The sequence below is a fragment of the Astyanax mexicanus genome, chromosome 25 (assembly GCF_023375975.1).
Source record: "Astyanax mexicanus isolate ESR-SI-001 chromosome 25, AstMex3_surface, whole genome shotgun sequence".
NCBI lineage: Eukaryota > Metazoa > Chordata > Actinopteri > Characiformes > Acestrorhamphidae > Astyanax > Astyanax mexicanus.
The window spans coordinates 4,319,954-4,338,767 of NC_064432.1; the positions used below are offsets into that span (position 1 = coordinate 4,319,954).

Below are 18,814 nucleotides of genomic sequence, written 5' to 3' on the forward strand. Positions count from 1 at the left end.
ATCGAGCATGATATCATGATGAACAAAGGTCAGGACACTTTCCCTTTTTTTTCTTTACCTTTTAATAGTTCTCACATTGAGCTGTTAGTGAGGTTTTGCACTTAGATGGATCCAAAATCATTGGATTCAGTTTGATTTGCTTGGTATCTTTTTGTATCATTTTTGAATTATTTGACCTTAGTAACATTCAATGTTTAAACTGTGCTGAAATATTAGATACTTTATATTATGTTGTGCAAAATCTAGAAGCTTTCTGGCTCATAAATGATGTGAAAGAAGATAAGAAGATTGAGGCAGTCACACGGTTCGTATGTCGCATCGAATTTGCCTTCATGTCGTTGCTTCTGTGGCATTTTTTACCTCCACTAGTTTGAATGGCTGCCTTTTATTGCAGCCAACCTTCATTCTCACACATTCGTTCTGCACTGACACTACGCTCTTTCATGTAATCACTGCTACGCGGGGTTAATGGCAGCATGATGGGATTAGAGGTTTGTGTTGGCGGAGGACATTCCTGATGCTCTGACGTGATGGGGAGAGACAAACCTGACAGGAAGGTCGTGAGCGAAGCCTTGCTGAATCTGGCACTATATTCCATTTTTTTTAAAACTGTCCACAGATCAGATTTACTGGTTCTTTCTCCATAGATTAGAACTGCATTTGGAGAAAATATGCTGGTCTCAGTTCTGTGCAAAATTCTGAATGCTTAAACAAAGAGGGAGGGAGGTGTGGTCTAAACTTTATCCCATGAAATTTCACTGTTTTATCAATAAGTGGTTTCAAAAGGCTGAATTAGGATATTGAAACAAAGTGGTAAGGAGCTTCCCAGAGCAGTAATGGAAGGAGTTTATAAGATTTTATTTTTTATTCTTTAATTTTATTTATTTATTTTTTATGTCAGAGTCTGTGTCTGTGAAGATGTAGTAACTGATATCAAGTGTGAAATGTGGTGTTGAATATCTAATTTCCTCCAATTTATTTAAGAAATGTGTATTAATCGATCCAGTCATGAGGCATCAGTTGTTAAGGTGGAACTGAACTTTGTGGTTAAGGTGGCTGAGTGAAGAATGCTGTCCAAACTGATCCATTATGGATGATGACAATAATGGTGCACCATGGTGCTTGTTGATTTCTTACACCATGCAAACAGTCTATTTTTACATTTAAATAGCAACAGTGCTTGTGAATGTGAATATATCTACCTGGTCTGGTGTATTGCTATCTTGGCAATGGAAAACACGGGTGCCCAACTGACTGGAAAAAGCCTAGACAAAAATATAAAATATATATAAAATATATGAGTGATTTACACAGGATGCGAAGTTTCAGATGTGCCCAAAAATCACTTAGAATCTTACCCCAAATCCCCATGTAAAACTAATTCTAGTCCCAATAGGGCTTAAGGCTAATTTAGGGGTAGCTGTTTCTGATGAGATGCTAAAAAACAAATTTCCTATTCTGAACAGGGAAAGGACTGGACTGTGAGTGTGTGTGTGTAAGTGTGTGTGTTCAGTGGTGGTCTGGAGATGACTTTAGTGCCCTTACAGGACCCTGCTGTGCTGGTTTTGTGGCAGTGTTGTTGGACAGCGGTGTCCTGCTGTGGTGGCTGTAGTGGGTCAGCAGTGTCTGAGACCCCCTGCCATTAAGCAGCCTGGTTTACCTCAGGGCTGACATCTTGAGCATATTCTGGAAAAATTGAGATGCTTACCTACATAAAACCCATAAAATCCACTACATACCATATATAATTTTCTGGTAGGAATATTTTTTTTTACCAGTTGCATTGGGAACGCTATACTAATACTTAGTAGGGTCTCCCTTTTCAATATCCCTGTCAGAACAGCCTTCCTTAAGATTTTGTTTCTTAAATTGAAAGCAGTAGTATTCATAAGAGGGGAGGGGACATGATATTGTAATTAATAATGTCACTTTGCTGTAAATCTCTAAATCCCTAAACCCTAGGGAATGTTGCTTTAAATACTGTCTTTCTAGAATGCTTTACTATTATGCTCCTTTACACTCAGCACGTATCCAATGTACACTGATGAGAAGCAGCTATAAGTTCTGCACAGCCTACTCTTAACTGTCCGCCTGCAGAACTGCATTTGGCACTGAGAGTTCCAATCCATTTTTGGACAAACAAGTATATATAAAAATTTGGACGACAGTTCCCAACTAGCCTGATGTTTTTGGACTGTTGAAGGAAACCAGAGTCCCTAAAAGTAACCCACGTGGATGCAGCATAATTATGGAAACTCCACCCAGATAGGGACTTGAACCCATGACTACAGAACTGAGGGATTAACAAGCTAAGCTCTGAACCACTTGGTTACCGCAGCACAATATTAATATGACTGTGACTGTGATGTGATTTACTGTTCCTACAAAGCTTTCATGGCACTCCCTGGATCTCCTAGTCTGCTACATCTCAATGACATTCTGTTTATTCCAGATCATTTTACTGGGAAGAGCAACAGAGCTCATTGTTTTGTTCATGAAACCAGTCTGAAACAACTTTAGCTTTGTGACATGTTGCACCATTATGGTGGATGGAAGTAGCCATTAGAAAATGGTAATCTGTGGTCATGAAGGGATGCACATGGTCAGCAGCAATTCTCAAATAGTCTGTAGCCTTCGAAAAATGGGTGTTTGGTGTCAATAAAGCCAAAGTTTGTGCAGAAAACTTTCCCCACACCATGACATAATGCAATGCAGTGCAATTTGACTCCATAGATTCATGCGTTCATACCTAAATCTAACTCTGTAATAATGGGAGCTGGTGGAAGTGCTTACAGTTTGCCATGTTGCTTGCTGGTAGTTGATGTGGTATTCCATTTAGTTGCTGTGTAGTTAGTAGGTGGCTGCTATTATGCTGCTAGGTGGGTGTTATGGTCTTGCTAGGTGGGAGGTTTCCCATCAGAAGTCCAGATTCATCAGACCATACTACTGGCTTCTAACTTGTGTCCATTGCAGCCTCAGCTTTCTGTTCTTGGCTGACAGAAGTAAAATCTGGTCTTCTGCTCTGGTCATTCATCCTCCTCTAGGTTGGATGTTTTGTTTAGTATGAGAGGCTTTTCTTCTCTCCACACTTGTACAGTTCCCGACACCACAACTGTGAGTGGTTATCTGAGTTACTGTAGCCTTTCTGCCAGCTCCAACCAGTCTGACCATTCCCCACTGACCTCTAAGCTTTAACACACTTGCTCTCTAATGCACACAAGCACACACAAACCTCTTGTGGCATGGGTCAGTCAGTGTCACTGCCTCTCACTGCACTCAGCTACAATCACTGTCCTCCTCTGATCTACCTCCCTCTGCATTTTCCTTCCACTCCCCTTTTCCCTTTATCCCATTTTCCTCTTTTCTTTCCATCCCTGCCATCTCTGCCTCTCTTTCCCCAAGCACGTTTCTCCCCACTCCAATCCGTGACCTCTCCAGACCACAGTTCGCCCACACCGGCCTGCAGCGGCCCCTGTAGTGTCCCGGGACGCTGGCCTTGGGCCTGGGAGTGGCTGGACCTTATCCCAGGACAAAAGACCCCAGATCTACTGGTCAGTCTCACCATTCCGCATCAGCCAAGCCAAGCGAACACAGAGCATATTAACCCAGACCAACAGTTCTCACGTGCCTCTGAACACACACCATCCAGAGATCCTTCCAACCATTTTTCTTTCATTTCTTCCATTTAAACATACGTATTTTCTTCTTTTCTTCCAATCTTTTCCTTCTAAACTTCCCTTTTTCAACTTCTGAACTACTGTACATTCCATTAGAACTTCCTTTATTCTGAATGTCCTTTCTTCCATACTTCCCTGTTTTTACTTTCCAACATTCTGAACATGCTTAAAATGTTTTCCCTTTTTTGAACATCTTTCCTTCAAAATTTCTTTGCTTCTTTGAGGACCTCCTTTCTACCAATCAAACTTCCTTCTAAATGCCCTTCCTTCCAAATTTCTATTCTACCTTCCTTCTGAATTTCTTCCTTTCAAGCTTACCTTCTTTCCTTCTTTCCGAACCACCTTCTGATGGCTATTTCTGAACATCTTTCCTTCTGACCCTCTGAACTACATTCTTGCAAAAATTCCAATCTTCTTTCTCAATGTTTCCCAATCAAAGCAACGTTTTTTAAAAACTTCCTTGCTTTTAAGCCTTCCTTTATGTTTTTTTTTTGTTCCTTCCAAACTTCCTTCTGAACCTCTATTTCCAATCATATTTCCTTCAAAACGTCCCTACGTCTGAACCTCTGATCTACGTTTTTCTTTCTTTCATCTTTCTTTTTTTGTTTGGAGCTTACTTTTTTCCTTTCTCCCAAGCTTAAGACACCGACTTCTTATTGCATATATGATATAAGGATACCCTTATGTAATCTTCATTTAAACCAGTGCTGAAAGATGATGATGTTCCTAGACTGAAAGCACAAATCGCCCCATGACAGTATCAAACTTAACCACTTCTAACAGAAAGACAACCCCCCCCTCGCCCTTTACCATGCCATAATTCCTTACTTCTTTTCTTCTTGGGAATTTTAGGACAAGGGTTGGCTTTATGAAGGAAGATGTATACTAGCCACTTTTGCAGTGACCTCTTTTTTATTTTTCATTTATTTTAGAGGAAATCTAAGACTTCTTCTTTTGCTCTTTTCCCAGAAAAGGAGTTCCTAGTCTATTTGAAGCTGGTACAACTGCTGGACATCAAGGTTTATCAGAGAAAGCTCTAGATGAAGAAGAGGAGAAAACTGTGGTGGGAAATGGCAGAGGTGTCACTGAGGTATGCTTAAGATTGTTGACATATTGTTTGTCCACTGATGGAGCCAGTGGATTTGTATAGTAAAAAAAAATATCCCACTAAATATTAAACTCAATAAACTGAACAATTACACACTGTGTTTGTATTTGTGTGTGTCACAGCTCTCAAAACTGATCAGGAACACAGTAGCCCAGCACTACAGAGATGTGGTGAAAGTGTTTGAGGAACTTGATGAGAAAAACACCAGAAGACTCACTCAAGAAGACATGTACCAACTGCTCAAGAGGTACACACACACACACACACACACACACACACACACACTAACCTTTGAATAACATTAAACTGCACAAAATTAGATTCAAATGTCCTTCTATCTTTCCAACCTGACAAGAGAAGTAATTTTTCTTCATCTAATTACTTGGTTTACTTTACATTCTTTTTACAGTGTTCAAACATGTTTTAACTGTTCAAACTACCAATATACAAAGCAGTAGTTGGCTCCTTGGTGGTGCATTTGTTGTCCTTCCTTTGAGTGCTTTTGTTTGTAGGTACTAGGGGTGGGCGATATGCCCCTAAAATAATATAACATATAATATTTTACTGAATTAAAAACTTTTTTTTTATTACTGCATACATTTTGCACACCCCTAACTCAGATTTGTAATAGAAGTCAATGATCCAGAATGTCATGATACTAATAATGCACTCCAAATATCTCCATATATCCAGGATTAAAGTAAAATAAATGATACTGAACAGATATAATCTGTGTCTAGTAGAAATATATATATTTTTTGCTAAAAACAGCAAAAATGTAGTACCCTGATGTGATAATTAGGGTATTAGGGCATTAGGGTATTATATCGTTCAAAATATTCAAAAATGCTGGCAATGTTATTGCATACGATACGATATGCCAGCACTCTTAGTAGGTACCAACCGAAAACACCCCACAAAATCTTCTATGATGTATTGGAGATGTTCTGACCCAGTCATCTAGCCAAAGGTTTCTCAACCTATGGGCCGGGAAACACCAGTGGGCCCTAAAGCTCTCTCTAGTTGTCTGCAGGCCCATCCTCAGAGGGAGGCAGTTGTTCAAAGTAAGCCAGTTACAGCACTTTAGGTCATAAAAGGACAATTAATAGACCAATTATGTTCAAACTGTAAACATTAATACAAATTCACAATTAAAATTACGTAGCAGAATTTAACTAATGGCGAAGGCAAGAATGATGACAATAAAAAAAAATACAGCTCTCTCATATGTGCGTTCCTCTGCGCAGTGTCTCTCACAGTCAGCCCTCATGACACAAGCAAGCCTTGTGCAGCTCACAGTCGCCCCCCCCCAACCCCCCCCACTCTCTCCGGGACAGATCAGGGGGCTTTCAGGCTCTTTTGTCCTCTAAGACAATGAGATCGGAAAGTAGGCCCTTTCTCTTGGCAAATGATGCCTTAATTGTGCAAGTTAACAAGCCTGCTCTCTTTCCCCCCCAATGAATAACAATGTACTGAGCTGATGACGGATGACACGCTGAGGCTCTCAGTGTCTCTGCACCGCACGTCTTCATACACATTCCCATGATGTTCCTCATCTGTCTTTCTAATGACTCTTCATATATACCCCCTGTCTGTCTGTCTGTCTGTATGTCTGTCTGTCTATCTGCCTGTCTGTTGGTTAATTGGTCTGTACCTCTCTGTCTAAATGTCTGACTATCTATTTGTCTGACTATCTGTCTCTCTGTCATCTGTCTGTCTGTGTTTCTGTCCATCCATTGGGAAGTTCCCACATATACTCCGTATTTCTGTCCAACCTTCTGTCTGACATTTGTCTCTTAGTCTTTAGGCAATTCTGTCCATCTTTCTTTCTTTCTGTCTGTGTTTCTGTCCATCCATTGGGAAGTTCCCACATATACTCCGTATTTCTGTCCAACCTTCTGTCTGACATTTGTCTCTTAGTCTTTAGGCAATTCTGTCCATCTTTCTTTCTGCCTGTCTGTTTATCTGTCCGACTATTTGTCTGTCTGTCTGTTTTTCTGTCTGTCTATCTATCTACCTCTAGTCTGCAAGTCTCTATCTCTTTTTCATCTCTTTATATTTCTCTCCTTTTCTTTTGTGCCCTGTTGTTGAAGTTTGTCGATTTGCTTCCTCTTTTCTTTTCATTTTTTCCATCACTCCATCCCTCTCCTCTGCTGTCACAACACGCTGCTCCTTCAGATAAACAAATGGTGCTGATTTTTGGGCTGGTGTTGTTCTTTTTTCAGGGCACAGATTAACAGACTAGTCCCGGGCCAGAAAACAGGGGTCTTTTCAGCTGATAATCTCTATTGAAAGTGTAACTTAATCTGTGTCTCCAGCAGCAGCTCTCTCTCTCTCTCTCTCTCTCTCTCTCTCTCACGAGAACCTGATACACCCAGCTTCCACAAACCAGTTATTTATTTGTTTACCTCCTCTCTCGCTTTCTCTTGACCCCCCTGGCTCTTCCTTTGACCCCTTTTGTCGTTTACTTCTCTCTCTCTCTCACTCGCTCTCTCTCTTTCTCGTGTTTTGTTTTTTCTTCTCTTCTCCATCACCCTCTTTTATCTCTTTATTCAATTTTCTTGGGTGCTGGGATGTGGCCTAAAAGGAATGGGGTGCCGAACGGGGGTGGGGGGGGCATCGCGATTGGATTTGCATAATCTGTGGCGTGGCCCTGGCAGAGAGAGAGAGTGAGAGTGAAGGAGAGAGAGGGAGAGATAGAGAGAGAGAGAGAGAGAGAGAGACGGTGCCAACCAGGCCAAGGTAGAGTGTCCTCCGCCAGCTTTCAGATTAGTGACTCTTAATAGGCTTTGGAGCAGCCAAGTTCACAGAAGGTTTGGCTGATAGATCTGTGCCAACGCCTCTGGTTCCCGCAGTGAATAGTGTGTGTGTGTGTTTGTGTGTGTGTGTGTACGCGCACTCGTGAGGGAAACTGTTGCTCCTTTGATTGAATCCAACAATGGGAGTGGGTTTGTTTTTAAACACACATATACTCTACTGTATTATGGGGTCATATATACTGTATATCTCATATACCATATAAGACTGATTCTTCAGTTAGGGGACCTTTTATGACCTCAGGTTATACATTTATATTAGAAACCATGTTTAAAATAAATAGATTGTGTAGTAAATGTATAATTTATTACACAACCAAAAACATGCATTGTGAAAATATTTCACAATTTGAAATAAAGAATATTTTTATATTGAAAAGAAACTGTTTTACATTAAATTTTTGTATTGTTTTTCAGTGCCATTGCAAAAGGTTGGGCATATGTTTCTATAACTGTAAGGAGTTAGAAATGTAAAAGATGAATTTCAAAGGTTGAAAATTAAACAATGAACATTCTTTTCAATTATTTTGTCACTTTGTGAAACTTTAGAGTGAAAAAAATACAGCTCTTAGACTTTAGACTCCAGACTTCTCAAAAACCTCATCAGCAGCCATGGGTTCCTCTAAGCAGCTTCCTATCACTTTCAGTAATCAGCATTTTCAATAACCGTTACTCCAGTTTACTCCAGTAATTAAGAAACATCTTCAGGAAGATTGATCAGACTCTGTTGCATTGGTGCACTCTTCTACTGTGCAGCAGCATCTGCACTCATATGATCTTTGTGGAAGAGTCATTAGAAATATCCTTATTTCCTCTGTTTGTTTGAACCCTGCTTGAACATACAGTGGTCTATTTGTCTTTTTGTCTATTTTTACACTTACACATAGTTATGTACAGCTTTAAATAGTTGAATTAGGTCACAAGCTGTCGTAAATTTGGGTACTATAGGTTGATTTTTTGAAGTTATAAGACACCTCTGTATTCCACATTCGCTGTTTATTTGACAAATTTAACAAGTATTATTATTAATGAATTAATTTATTTTCTTAACATAGGTAAAGGAAACCAACTTAACTTTTAAATAAATGGTTTTTTTTCACCCTTTGAGAAAGTGTCAGATTTACTGAACTGGACAAATTACAGAAGTTTTTTTTTTAATTTAATTTTAATTTTATTTTTTAAATTTTATTTATTTATTTATTTAATAACATTAGCAGGTTTGAAAGTTTTTCTTGCTTGGGTGCTATAAAGGCCACACCCAACTTTGCAGAAAATCTACAGTTCTACCAGAACGACTCTATTTTTTCATTTCAATAGGATATTTTGAACATATAAATAGGTTAACCCAAAGTTGCTTCGGGAAGCTACAACAGAAAGAGGAGAGTCTCCTGGTAGAACTTTTTTTTTTAAACATCACATCCTTTATTTGACATTTTTAACTGCCCCTAGAAAATTTGAGAATTTCACACATAGAGAAACAGTGTAAGAAATAAGGAAAAATAAGTAGATTTCTCAGGTCCACACTGTTAAAATTCAACCTGATGCTCAGCTCATCCTGAAGCTGGTAGACTAGAAGATGTACAGTAGGTTCTAATGTAGAACAGGCGTGTTTGCGGGCGCGCTGACGGTTCAACACAGACGTGTTTTTGTTTGCCGTCAGTTTGAGCACCTCCATTCATGTCTGTTCTCACACGCTGTTCTCCTTTCTGTCCATGTGTGTGTATGAGAGAGATGAGTTCTCTCACGGTGCCGTCCTTTCTTAAGCCACGGTTGGTGCCAAGGCCTTAAGATTACTCCTCCTGGGAGTGTGTGTGAGTGATGAGAAACTGTTGCTTCAATGCTTTCGGCTGCCAAGTCTCGGCTTAGATGCAGCTTGGGCAAAGGTGGGGGGGTTTGGGAGGGAGGGGAGGGGAGGGGGTCGTTTGGGTGGAGGAGGATCTAAGATTTGGGAGATAGAGGGAGATGGAGAATTTCGTTTTTTACTGTTATTCAAGTGAAAACTACACACTTGTAGTTCTCACTTGTATACATGAGGAAAACGTTGAAGATCCCCATGTTTTTACTAGGCCTACTTAACCCATGAGATCCCAGATCCAGTTCTGAATATTTTTTTTTAATAAATGAAATAGTTCAATTCATGGAAAAGCTCATAGGTATGTTTTTTTTCTTACTGTGATAACAGATTATTTTAACACATTTTCTAACTTATAATTCACCATTGTGTTCAAGAAATGGGTCCAGAACTGGTAATACAGTCACTGCGGAAAGTATTAAAACAGTGGTAGCACTTTTAAATAAGGCTCCTTTATAAAGGGTTTATAAATGGTTTATAAATAAGTATATAACTAATAAGCAGTTACAACAAATACATAGAAAAGGAAACAGTGGCCTGTCATTTGCCAAATAGTAATTCCACTTTAATCACAACTTTATTGATTTAACTACACAGATTAAAGATGTATCCAGTAATCATAATGCAGTGTATGTGAACATATTAAGTTAGTGTAATTATATTGGAAATGTGGAATATGGGAATGACAAACTAAAATAAGCATCCAGACCACTGTTGCCTGTTACCCTTGCTATTGATGTGTTGTAACTGCTTATTAATGGTTTTACAACCTAATTAATAGCCATTAATAAACTCCTTTATAAACCCTTTATAAACTCTTTATAAGGGAGCCTTATTTTAAAGTGGTACCAGCATTTTTTCCAAGTATTTACATCTGGAACTGATACACAGTTAAGAAAATAGCACTTATGTTCATATGAGCAAAAGTGTTGGAACATATAAACTAAACTTAAAATAGATTAAATTAAATAAGATTTCATATTTAGCTGCAGATCATTTGCTTATAATAACTGCATCAAATCTGTGACCCACTGACATCACTAAACCTTTGCATTCTTCTTCTGTGGTGTGTTTTCATGCTTTTACTAGAGCCTCTAAAAAAAATTAAGAGACCATTTCTGTTTCTGAATCAGTTTCTCTGATTTTGCTATTTATAGGTTTATGTTTGAGTAAAATATATATTGTTGTTGTTTTCTATAAACTACAGACGACATTTCTCCCAAATTCTGAATAAAAATATTGTCATTTAGAGCATTTTTTTGCAGTAATTAAGAAATGGCTGAAATAAATAAAAAGATGCAAAGAATAATGCAAAGGAAACATAAAGTTTTAGAAGTTCAGAAATCAATATTTGGTGGAATAATCCTGGTTTTTAATCACAGTTTTCATGCACCTTGGTGTGTTCTCCTCCACCAGTCTTACACACTGCTTTTGTATAACTTTATGCCTGCACTCCTGGTTAAAAAATTCAAGCAGTTCAGTTTGGTTTGGTGGCTTGTGATCATCCATCTTCATCTTGATTATATTCCAGAGGTTTTCAATTTGGAAAAATCAAAGAAACTCTTCATTTTATGTGCTCTTTTAAGTGGCAACTGTATTCATATGGAAGGAGGTAAGGAACATTTCATTTATACGTGATTCTTAATTGTTGATATATTATTCCCTCACTTGTCCCCTCAGGTTTCCTGTGCTGTCTGAGATAACTCGTGGTGAGGTTCGGCACTTGTGGTCATCTCTGCTCACCAGGCAGGATGGCACGGTGGAATTTGAGCATTTCATCCGGCATTTTGGCCCCTCTCCAACATCGCGCCGCTACCCCAATTCCAAACGCTGCCCACCGAAACGAGGAGACAATGACCTCATGCGCCTCTCAAAGAATCTCAGCTATGTGTCGGACATTTTGGTGGACTCCCTCCGGGCCAAGGTAGGGTGGAGTTTAATGAAAAATACAGAACAGCAGAATGTAAACTGATCTTTAAATGTTATCTTAGGGAACAGCTTGGGACACCAATAGATGTATGAAACATTCCATTTTAGAAGTTGGGCGGAGCCTAAAAGTTTCTATATAAAATTCTGTGGAGCCTAGCATGTCCGTTTATCCACATGACACAGCATAATATTGCTTTTCACTCATAAAAAATCTCTGCTTGGTGTGCAGTTAGTTAGCTTAAAAGACTATACCTGGTTGTTTATACTAGCTTTTAGCCTAGCACCCACCTAACCTAGGACATTCACTTTCCTGGGTTTGGTTTTCTTGTTCAGAACTTTTCCTTTTCTAATGTGTTTGGTTGAAATGAGGTACTTCGGATTGTTTTAGAGGGAGTGAATGAACGATAGTAGCGTTAGAAAAAGGAAAATAACAAACATTGGCTAGCTTTAGCTGTTAGCCTAGCACAAATGTCTGATCTCTTTCGGCTTTTGTTTCCTTTCCCTGACTACCCTTCTATGGACACTGGCACAGGACAAGCTGCCAGCAGATAAATATTGATATGTTTTCCCATAAATAAGCAGACTAGAGTCTGGAGGTGATGAGCTGCTCTCCAGTATCATCAACACTATATTCTCCCAAAGTTAATGTCACATTTTATTGGCACATAGTTTCGCCAGTTTTGTCTAGGGTAGTCAGTAGGGTTAGGGGTGTACATATAACACATCAAGACTGTTACGTACAAATATCTCATTCTCTTTCTCTCTTTTCCTCTGAAGGTGGAGCTCTCAGTAGCCGAGCTGTGGGCTGAATTCACCAGCATGGATATGCTCGGTACAGGTTCAGTGAGTCGTGAGGAGTTTAAGGAAGTCCTGACTAGTCTCTGTGTTCTTCTCAACCAATATGAATGTGAAGTGTTGGCCAACAAGTTCGACCTGAACAATGATGGAAGGTAACCTACATAATATATAGAATATATAGAATACTGTCTTAAAATTACTTACCATCTTGGAATTGGGTTAGAATATTGACCAACATACTTTCCTAATATTGTATCTGCTGTAACACTCTATTTTAATCTGTTGTTGTGTAGAGTGTCCTACAGGGAGTTCCTCAGACCTTTCGCTTCTCAAGGACAAGAATGGACGAATGGTTTCAATATGGCTGCTGCTCTGCACTCTCACAGAGAGACTGGTGATTCACCTAGGAACATGGAAGTGGTCTCCCTTGAAACTCTGAGTACCAACATCAGAAAAAGGGTAAAGAATTGTAGATTATCATTGTGTCGTTCAGAGATCAGAGGCAGTTATATTATATTATGTGCTAGTCTTGACCATTAAGACCAGACTGTGGTCCAGCAGGTTCAAATTAATGATGAGTTGGTCATACTGTCAGTGTTGTTTTCAGAGGTGGAAAGTAACTAATTACATTTACTCACATTACTGTAATTGAGTACATTTTATGAGTAATTTGTAATTTTTTAAGTAGTTTTTAAATTAGGTAATTTTACTTTTACTCAAGTACATTTTGACACAAGTAATTTACTTTGCTACTAGATTTTTAGATGGGTACTTTTACTTTTACTTGAGTAGAATTTTTTGTTGTGGTTGTTTTTCATATTTCATTTGTGTGTTTCAGCTCGGAAAAAAGCGCCGAGCCATCCGTAAAGCCTGTCAGAGGTTGGATGCCTCAAGTTGTGGACACCTCTCGGCAGCAGAGCTGGTCACAGTCTTGCAGCTGTGTGGAGTATGTAAAAGCCCGGAGGAGCTGAAGAGTGTGATTTCAGTGCTTTCCACAGACCCAACAGGACATCTGGACTACCGTCCACTTCTCCAGACAAAACAAGACACTTCGCAGAATGACCAGCAACACCTCCCACACCTGTCCCACGGCCAGAAACTCATATAGGGTCACCTTCCTGAACAGGGATTGAGCCAAGGTGTTATATATGTTTTCATCAATCCAACCACTATATGATTTAAATGTATTTTAAAAAATAATGGGGCTTCTGCAAAAGCTTTGAAGCCAAAATCATTTAATAAACCTTTTAAAAAATCCTTGCAGATACTAAAATGTAAGGATAAACGTGATAAAAAAAAAATTTAATAAACATGATTTATTGTAATATCACCCCAGACACCAGTCAGTTAACCACGACATGTTTTATATCTTGTGTATGCTTCTTTGGTTTTGAACAGAGGATGCTAATTTAGCATTGTTAAAAACATTGTTAAATACACACCAAAAAAATGAATAATAAAAAATAAACCCCCTTAAACACAATGAGATCTTATTTCGTTTTATACAGACATTTTGATGTGTTTCATAGTATGGCTTCTACTGCATAAAGAAGTTTATAAATACAGATATAAATTCATCAGAGCTGATTAGTGGATGAAGTTCCTGATTGAGCACCTGTGGGGCATCCTCAAGCAGAATGTGATGCCATCATGGAGGAGTGGAAGGGAAAGGTACATTGCAATGCTCTTTGCTTTTTTATTTTATTTTTTTTATGTCAGTATATATGGTACGAAGGAGTTCGTTTGTGTGGTCCACTATATGCCTAAATGTCTTTGAACACTACTTCAGATGAAAACACTTAATGCTTGCTGATACAGATAGGCAAATGCACACACCCAGCAAGGGATAATGCAGGCATGGGCTAATGGAAATGGGTTTTCAAAGATGATTGTGCACCATTCAACACTTTTGGGATGAGTCGAGAAGTTCAGGTTGGGTGGTGAACATCCACCATCCAGACTCTTATTATTTCTCTTGATTTCAGATTAAACTATGTCCTAATAGAGTGTAAATATATGATATATATATACATTTCACATGGTGCCTCAAAATTAGTGAGATGTTTTTTTATTGCCAAATTGTCCTTTTTATTCCTTGTATTGTTTCAAACATTCACTAGAGGGCAATAATTTACATACTGCTGGTGCAGATGTCTATTCTAAACCTTTAGACCCTTTAACACACATTCCTTCACCTTTTTTAACATCAGTTACGTGGACCCCTAAATATAAAGCTGTGGGACTTCACAAGCTAGCTTCTGCACAAGAGCTAATTTTGCTTATTAACTGAATGGTATAGGTTAAATATATCATAAAGAACCTGAAGAACCTCGTGTATTGCGATGTATAGACTTCACAGATGCCTACCTTAGAGTGTCCTTGGAGGCTACTTTGTCTTGGCTGCTCTTTATAGCAGTTTTAACACAGTTTCCATGAGAAAGGGCCGACTCCAAGGGGTGCGTTTAGCAGGGCTTCATTAGTTATTATTCATAGAGCCTATTGAAGCTAAAACACTCTAATTTTTCTCAGCTTTTTTTTCCCCTCGACTTGGCGCACTGTTCTCTTGTGGGATTTAAACCAATATTGGCTTGTTGGTCTTCTTTCACAGCGCCCGCCTTTCATGGCATTATGGGTTTTCTTTCCATCTGCATGCCCTCTTTGTCGACCCACCGTTCCTCTCGTTTGACTGCCTGCCTGGCAGGCGGCCTTGTGTTATCGGTCCAATCATCTATTCATCGATTCTTTTAGTTCTTTGATTGACAGACACCTGTGTATCGGCCCTATCTTTGCCCCTATGTAAAGGTGGGGTGGGCATGCATGTGGAGACCCTCTCAGGATGTAGAGGAGGACCTGTCAAGGGATCGCCACGATTCTTTACAATCCATTTAGACCAATGGTTGGGACTCTTGTTGAGCTTGTGAAGCTTGTGGGGCTTGAGGAGCTTGTGTGACGCCATGACTTCAAGCTCAGTTCAGTCACTTTACTCAGCAGCTTTGATTTCATACGCCTGATTATTTTCCTTTGGAGCCACTCAAGGATGAAGCCCAAGGAACCCAAAGAACCTCAATGGGACACCCCCATCCGCAAGAATCACTTTTTAACCCCTTTCTTTTTGCTCCCTTCCTTGATGTGTTTGATTTGAATCGATTCTCTTGTGAAAGCTAAAGTGCCTTACACACCAACCAATTTTCCTAAAAACAATTCTCTAAACTCACTTTTTCGACCCAACACATGCAACATCTGTAAAGAGTGTGATACAGAGTGTGGTAACTTTCTTCTTCCTAACAAGCACTGAACGATGTTTGGGGCGTTCGAGAGGTAAAAAAAAAATAAACAGGCTAGACGGAGGGAGGAGATGGGTGTAGCCAAGCCTTTTTTCTCTCCTCTCATTGTGCAGGCCTGAGAGGGTTTTAGTCCATACCGTCAGAAAGGAAGAGGCAGAACCACCAACATCTCAGAAACAATCAGCGTCACGGCTGACTGCAACTTGGTAAAATTATATGCAAATAGCGGGGGGCTTTCTACAAACCCTGCATTTCCACCCTGGTGGCCAACTCCTCTTGGCTTTTCCACCTCTAATCCTGACCACAGTGGAGAATGGGCCGCCTCATTTGCCTAAATACATCTATAGAAAAGAGCAGAACTTATCTTCTCCAAACTTTAGGGTCGTAATGTGCTCCGTAGGGGACTGCTGCCATTTGCCAGAACTTTTGGTCATCCATCTTCAAGAATGGGAAAAAATTAAAAAACTAAAATTAGCCAGAATTTAACCTTAGCGCCTTGATAAAGAGCCTTTTTCAACGGCGTCAGCCTAATAAAGCTGCTGTGTACTGTGAAGGGAAGCGGGTGTTGACTTGTTTAACTTGGCCTGGTAGGTGTTGGCAAGGGCAAAGACCTCAGCAAACATTGTCTTACTCTCTCCTCAAGCTAAACACACTTCCTTCTACCACCGGTCAGTGTTGACCAATCCCTTTTTATTATTTGCATTATATTTAAATATAGGTGGAAAAGGCTATGTCATAGGAGGAGGGGCCGCTTACATTGTGTTCGGCTGAATCCTCTGGGAAAGGAGCTTATTGTCAATCCAGGAGTGTTAGGCCAACTAACCAGCATCTCCAGCATCCTGGGGTGGGCTGAGTAAGAAGCGGCGACAATGACAGAGATGGAAGAACGTTGAATCAGGCTATCAATCAGGTTGTTGTTTTTGTTTGTTAAATGCTGATAATAATTAGGTTAATTAATGATATGATCAGGCACCCATGGGGGACATATTGCTCTTGTGATTGATTAACTGTTTGAGAACTGATCTTTTAACCCTCTGTCGTGTTCATCTCCAGCCCCTCACTTTATATTTTACTTAAGTCTTTTTTAACTGCCCTTAAATTAGCACTAAAACATGTCAATGTCTTAAAATAGTGTTTAGTAATATGATTTCTTAGAATTACACTTAAAATAATTTAAGCGAAAATACAAATAGGCACTGAAAATATATTACAAAATAACCGGGTAATTTAAAAAATATATTCGAAACCAAAGACCAAACTCAACACAAAGTCATATAGTCCTGCTAAAATCAACAGACCTATGTAGGCATGGAGATCTAGCAGGTGGATTTCTATCCAGGTGTCCCCAAAAACATGCTTCCCCTCCAGGTTTGTCATCTTCAGTATAATTCTCTCAATGGCCTCTGGTTAAAAGAGTTGGAAGTTGGACTTTCCCGTTCATTTCCTTTGTCGGTCACTTTTGACCTGGAACACCACAGGTGTAACAAGGTTGATGTGTGTTTTATGTTGTAAATTGGTCAGATTAAACCGAACACGACTGGAAGGATTAAGACATGGTAAAAACGACAGCTTGAACATCTCAAGAGATTTAAGCTCTCAGGTAACTACTTTCAAGTCTAGGTCCATAGTTAGTTAGGTCCATATGGCATCTCAGCTGAACCTGTTAATGGTTGATTGGCAATAAATCTGATGACCAGACAGACTGTTACTTGTTCCATATATCACTAGGGGTGACCCACTGTTACAGCTGCTGGCTTCCATACTCAAACCCAACCATTGCCAATTCTTAAACAGAACCTGGATTAATTGCAGAAGATGATATTTATACATGTACTGTATATTCGTTGTTTTCAAATCTTTATAAATACTTCATAAATTTCATGACTCCTTTGATTATTCCAGCAGCTCAGCAGCCTTGGGCTCCTCTAAGTAGCTACCCAGGAGTCTGAACATTACAATAACTGATGTTCACAAAGCAGGAGATGAATAAAAGACAGTAGCAAAGGGTTTTCAGGTGGGCGTTCCCTCAGTTCATAATGTTTACTTGTTGAGAACACAACACAATTTTGCACCAAAGCCAAGAAGTTGTTAGAGATGTTAGAATGGATTGATAGATTGTATGTGTGAATGTAATGATGATGTATGTAACACCTGGCAACCAGGTAGATTAAAAAAGTGTTGTAATAAGGCAAAACCATTCCTGAAAAATACTTGCTGTGTATGGGTGAGCATTATCCTGCTGGACATTGCAAGCTGGAGTCCTGCAATTAAAAGCAACGCACGGCTGCAAGGATTAAAGTGCTCACTGTGATGATGCACCCCCTTTTAAGGTATGGCTAAAACTTTTGAGTGCATGGTAGAGGCATGTCTACCAGTTGCCTATCTCTCACCAAGAGGTACACTACCCAAAAGAGAGAGCCTTTTTATAAGGCAGATGGGAAAGCATTTAACACCCTCTTGTAACAAGACTCAGTGACTAATCAGACCTTGTAATCATGTACTGACTTGTAATCATGTACTGATTACAAAAACTGCTTGATTGCTAGAAAGCCAAAGCAAAACCACTGGTTTGAGGGGCTAAGGGGCTAAAAAAAAACAACAACCCCAAACTCTAGACCCACCCAGAGCCCATACCCAACTGGAACCCACCTAGCCCACTTTCCACCCAAGTGAGCCCCACATGAGCATGATTTTGGCTGTATTGGCAATGCTTAACCAAAGCTTGGTCATATTGGTTGATTAGCTTGATCAATTGATCCCAACTTAAGCAGCTTGAGAACCCTTTTTTTTAAAAGGTAATCTGCCAATAAAACCTGCTTTACCCCCCCCCCCCCCCCTTTCTCTTTGGGGAGTATTTGACAAGATGTTCTGTTCTCATTTTGTATGCACAGGTGTTCTATGATGGGCCAGGTTGGTTCAGCTTTTTGAAACATAAGAAACATTCATATTCTAAACACATGTGTGTTGGATAATATTGAGGTCACAATGACATGCAATTTTGCACGCTTAAAAAAAGATGTCCCTCTGCAAGATCCACTGATAGATAGTTCAACAAAGAAACATAAAATATCAAATTCATTGCAAAAGTTACAACATTTTTTTTGTCTGGAGATTTAAATTGCTTTAGTACTTTCGAGTTTAGTGAACACCTTGCCACAGTGATGTCTGATAAAACCATGGCTGAGACAACCCAGTATCACGCCCCTGTGTGAAATACACGCTTCAGGCACACAAAAACGTGACACTGATACGCTGCCCCTAGTGGACCAACGTGTGTATTTCACACAGGGGCGTGATACTGGGTTGGCTGAGATCAGGGTTTGGTCAGAATCTACAGTCAAACCACAGTA

The 18,814-nt window shown here is 39.5% G+C and overlaps 1 protein-coding gene across 2 annotated transcripts in view; it reads left to right on the top strand.

Annotated features, from left to right (window-relative positions):
* Window positions 1-13,657, top strand: part of si:ch211-197n1.2 (EF-hand calcium-binding domain-containing protein 6) — a 36,317-nt gene extending 22,660 nt beyond the window's left edge. For both annotated transcript variants that reach the window (XM_007232792.3, XM_007232793.4), the window contains 6 exons: window positions 4,647-4,767; window positions 4,908-5,032; window positions 11,134-11,377; window positions 12,160-12,332; window positions 12,474-12,639; window positions 13,019-13,657. In XM_007232792.3, coding sequence (XP_007232854.3) covers window positions 4,647-4,767; window positions 4,908-5,032; window positions 11,134-11,377; window positions 12,160-12,332; window positions 12,474-12,639; window positions 13,019-13,288 — 1,099 coding nt within the window. In that variant the 3' untranslated portion in view covers window positions 13,289-13,657. The remainder of the gene's footprint in view (window positions 1-4,646; window positions 4,768-4,907; window positions 5,033-11,133; window positions 11,378-12,159; window positions 12,333-12,473; window positions 12,640-13,018) is intronic.
* Window positions 13,658-18,814: the final 5,157 nt, after the last annotated feature.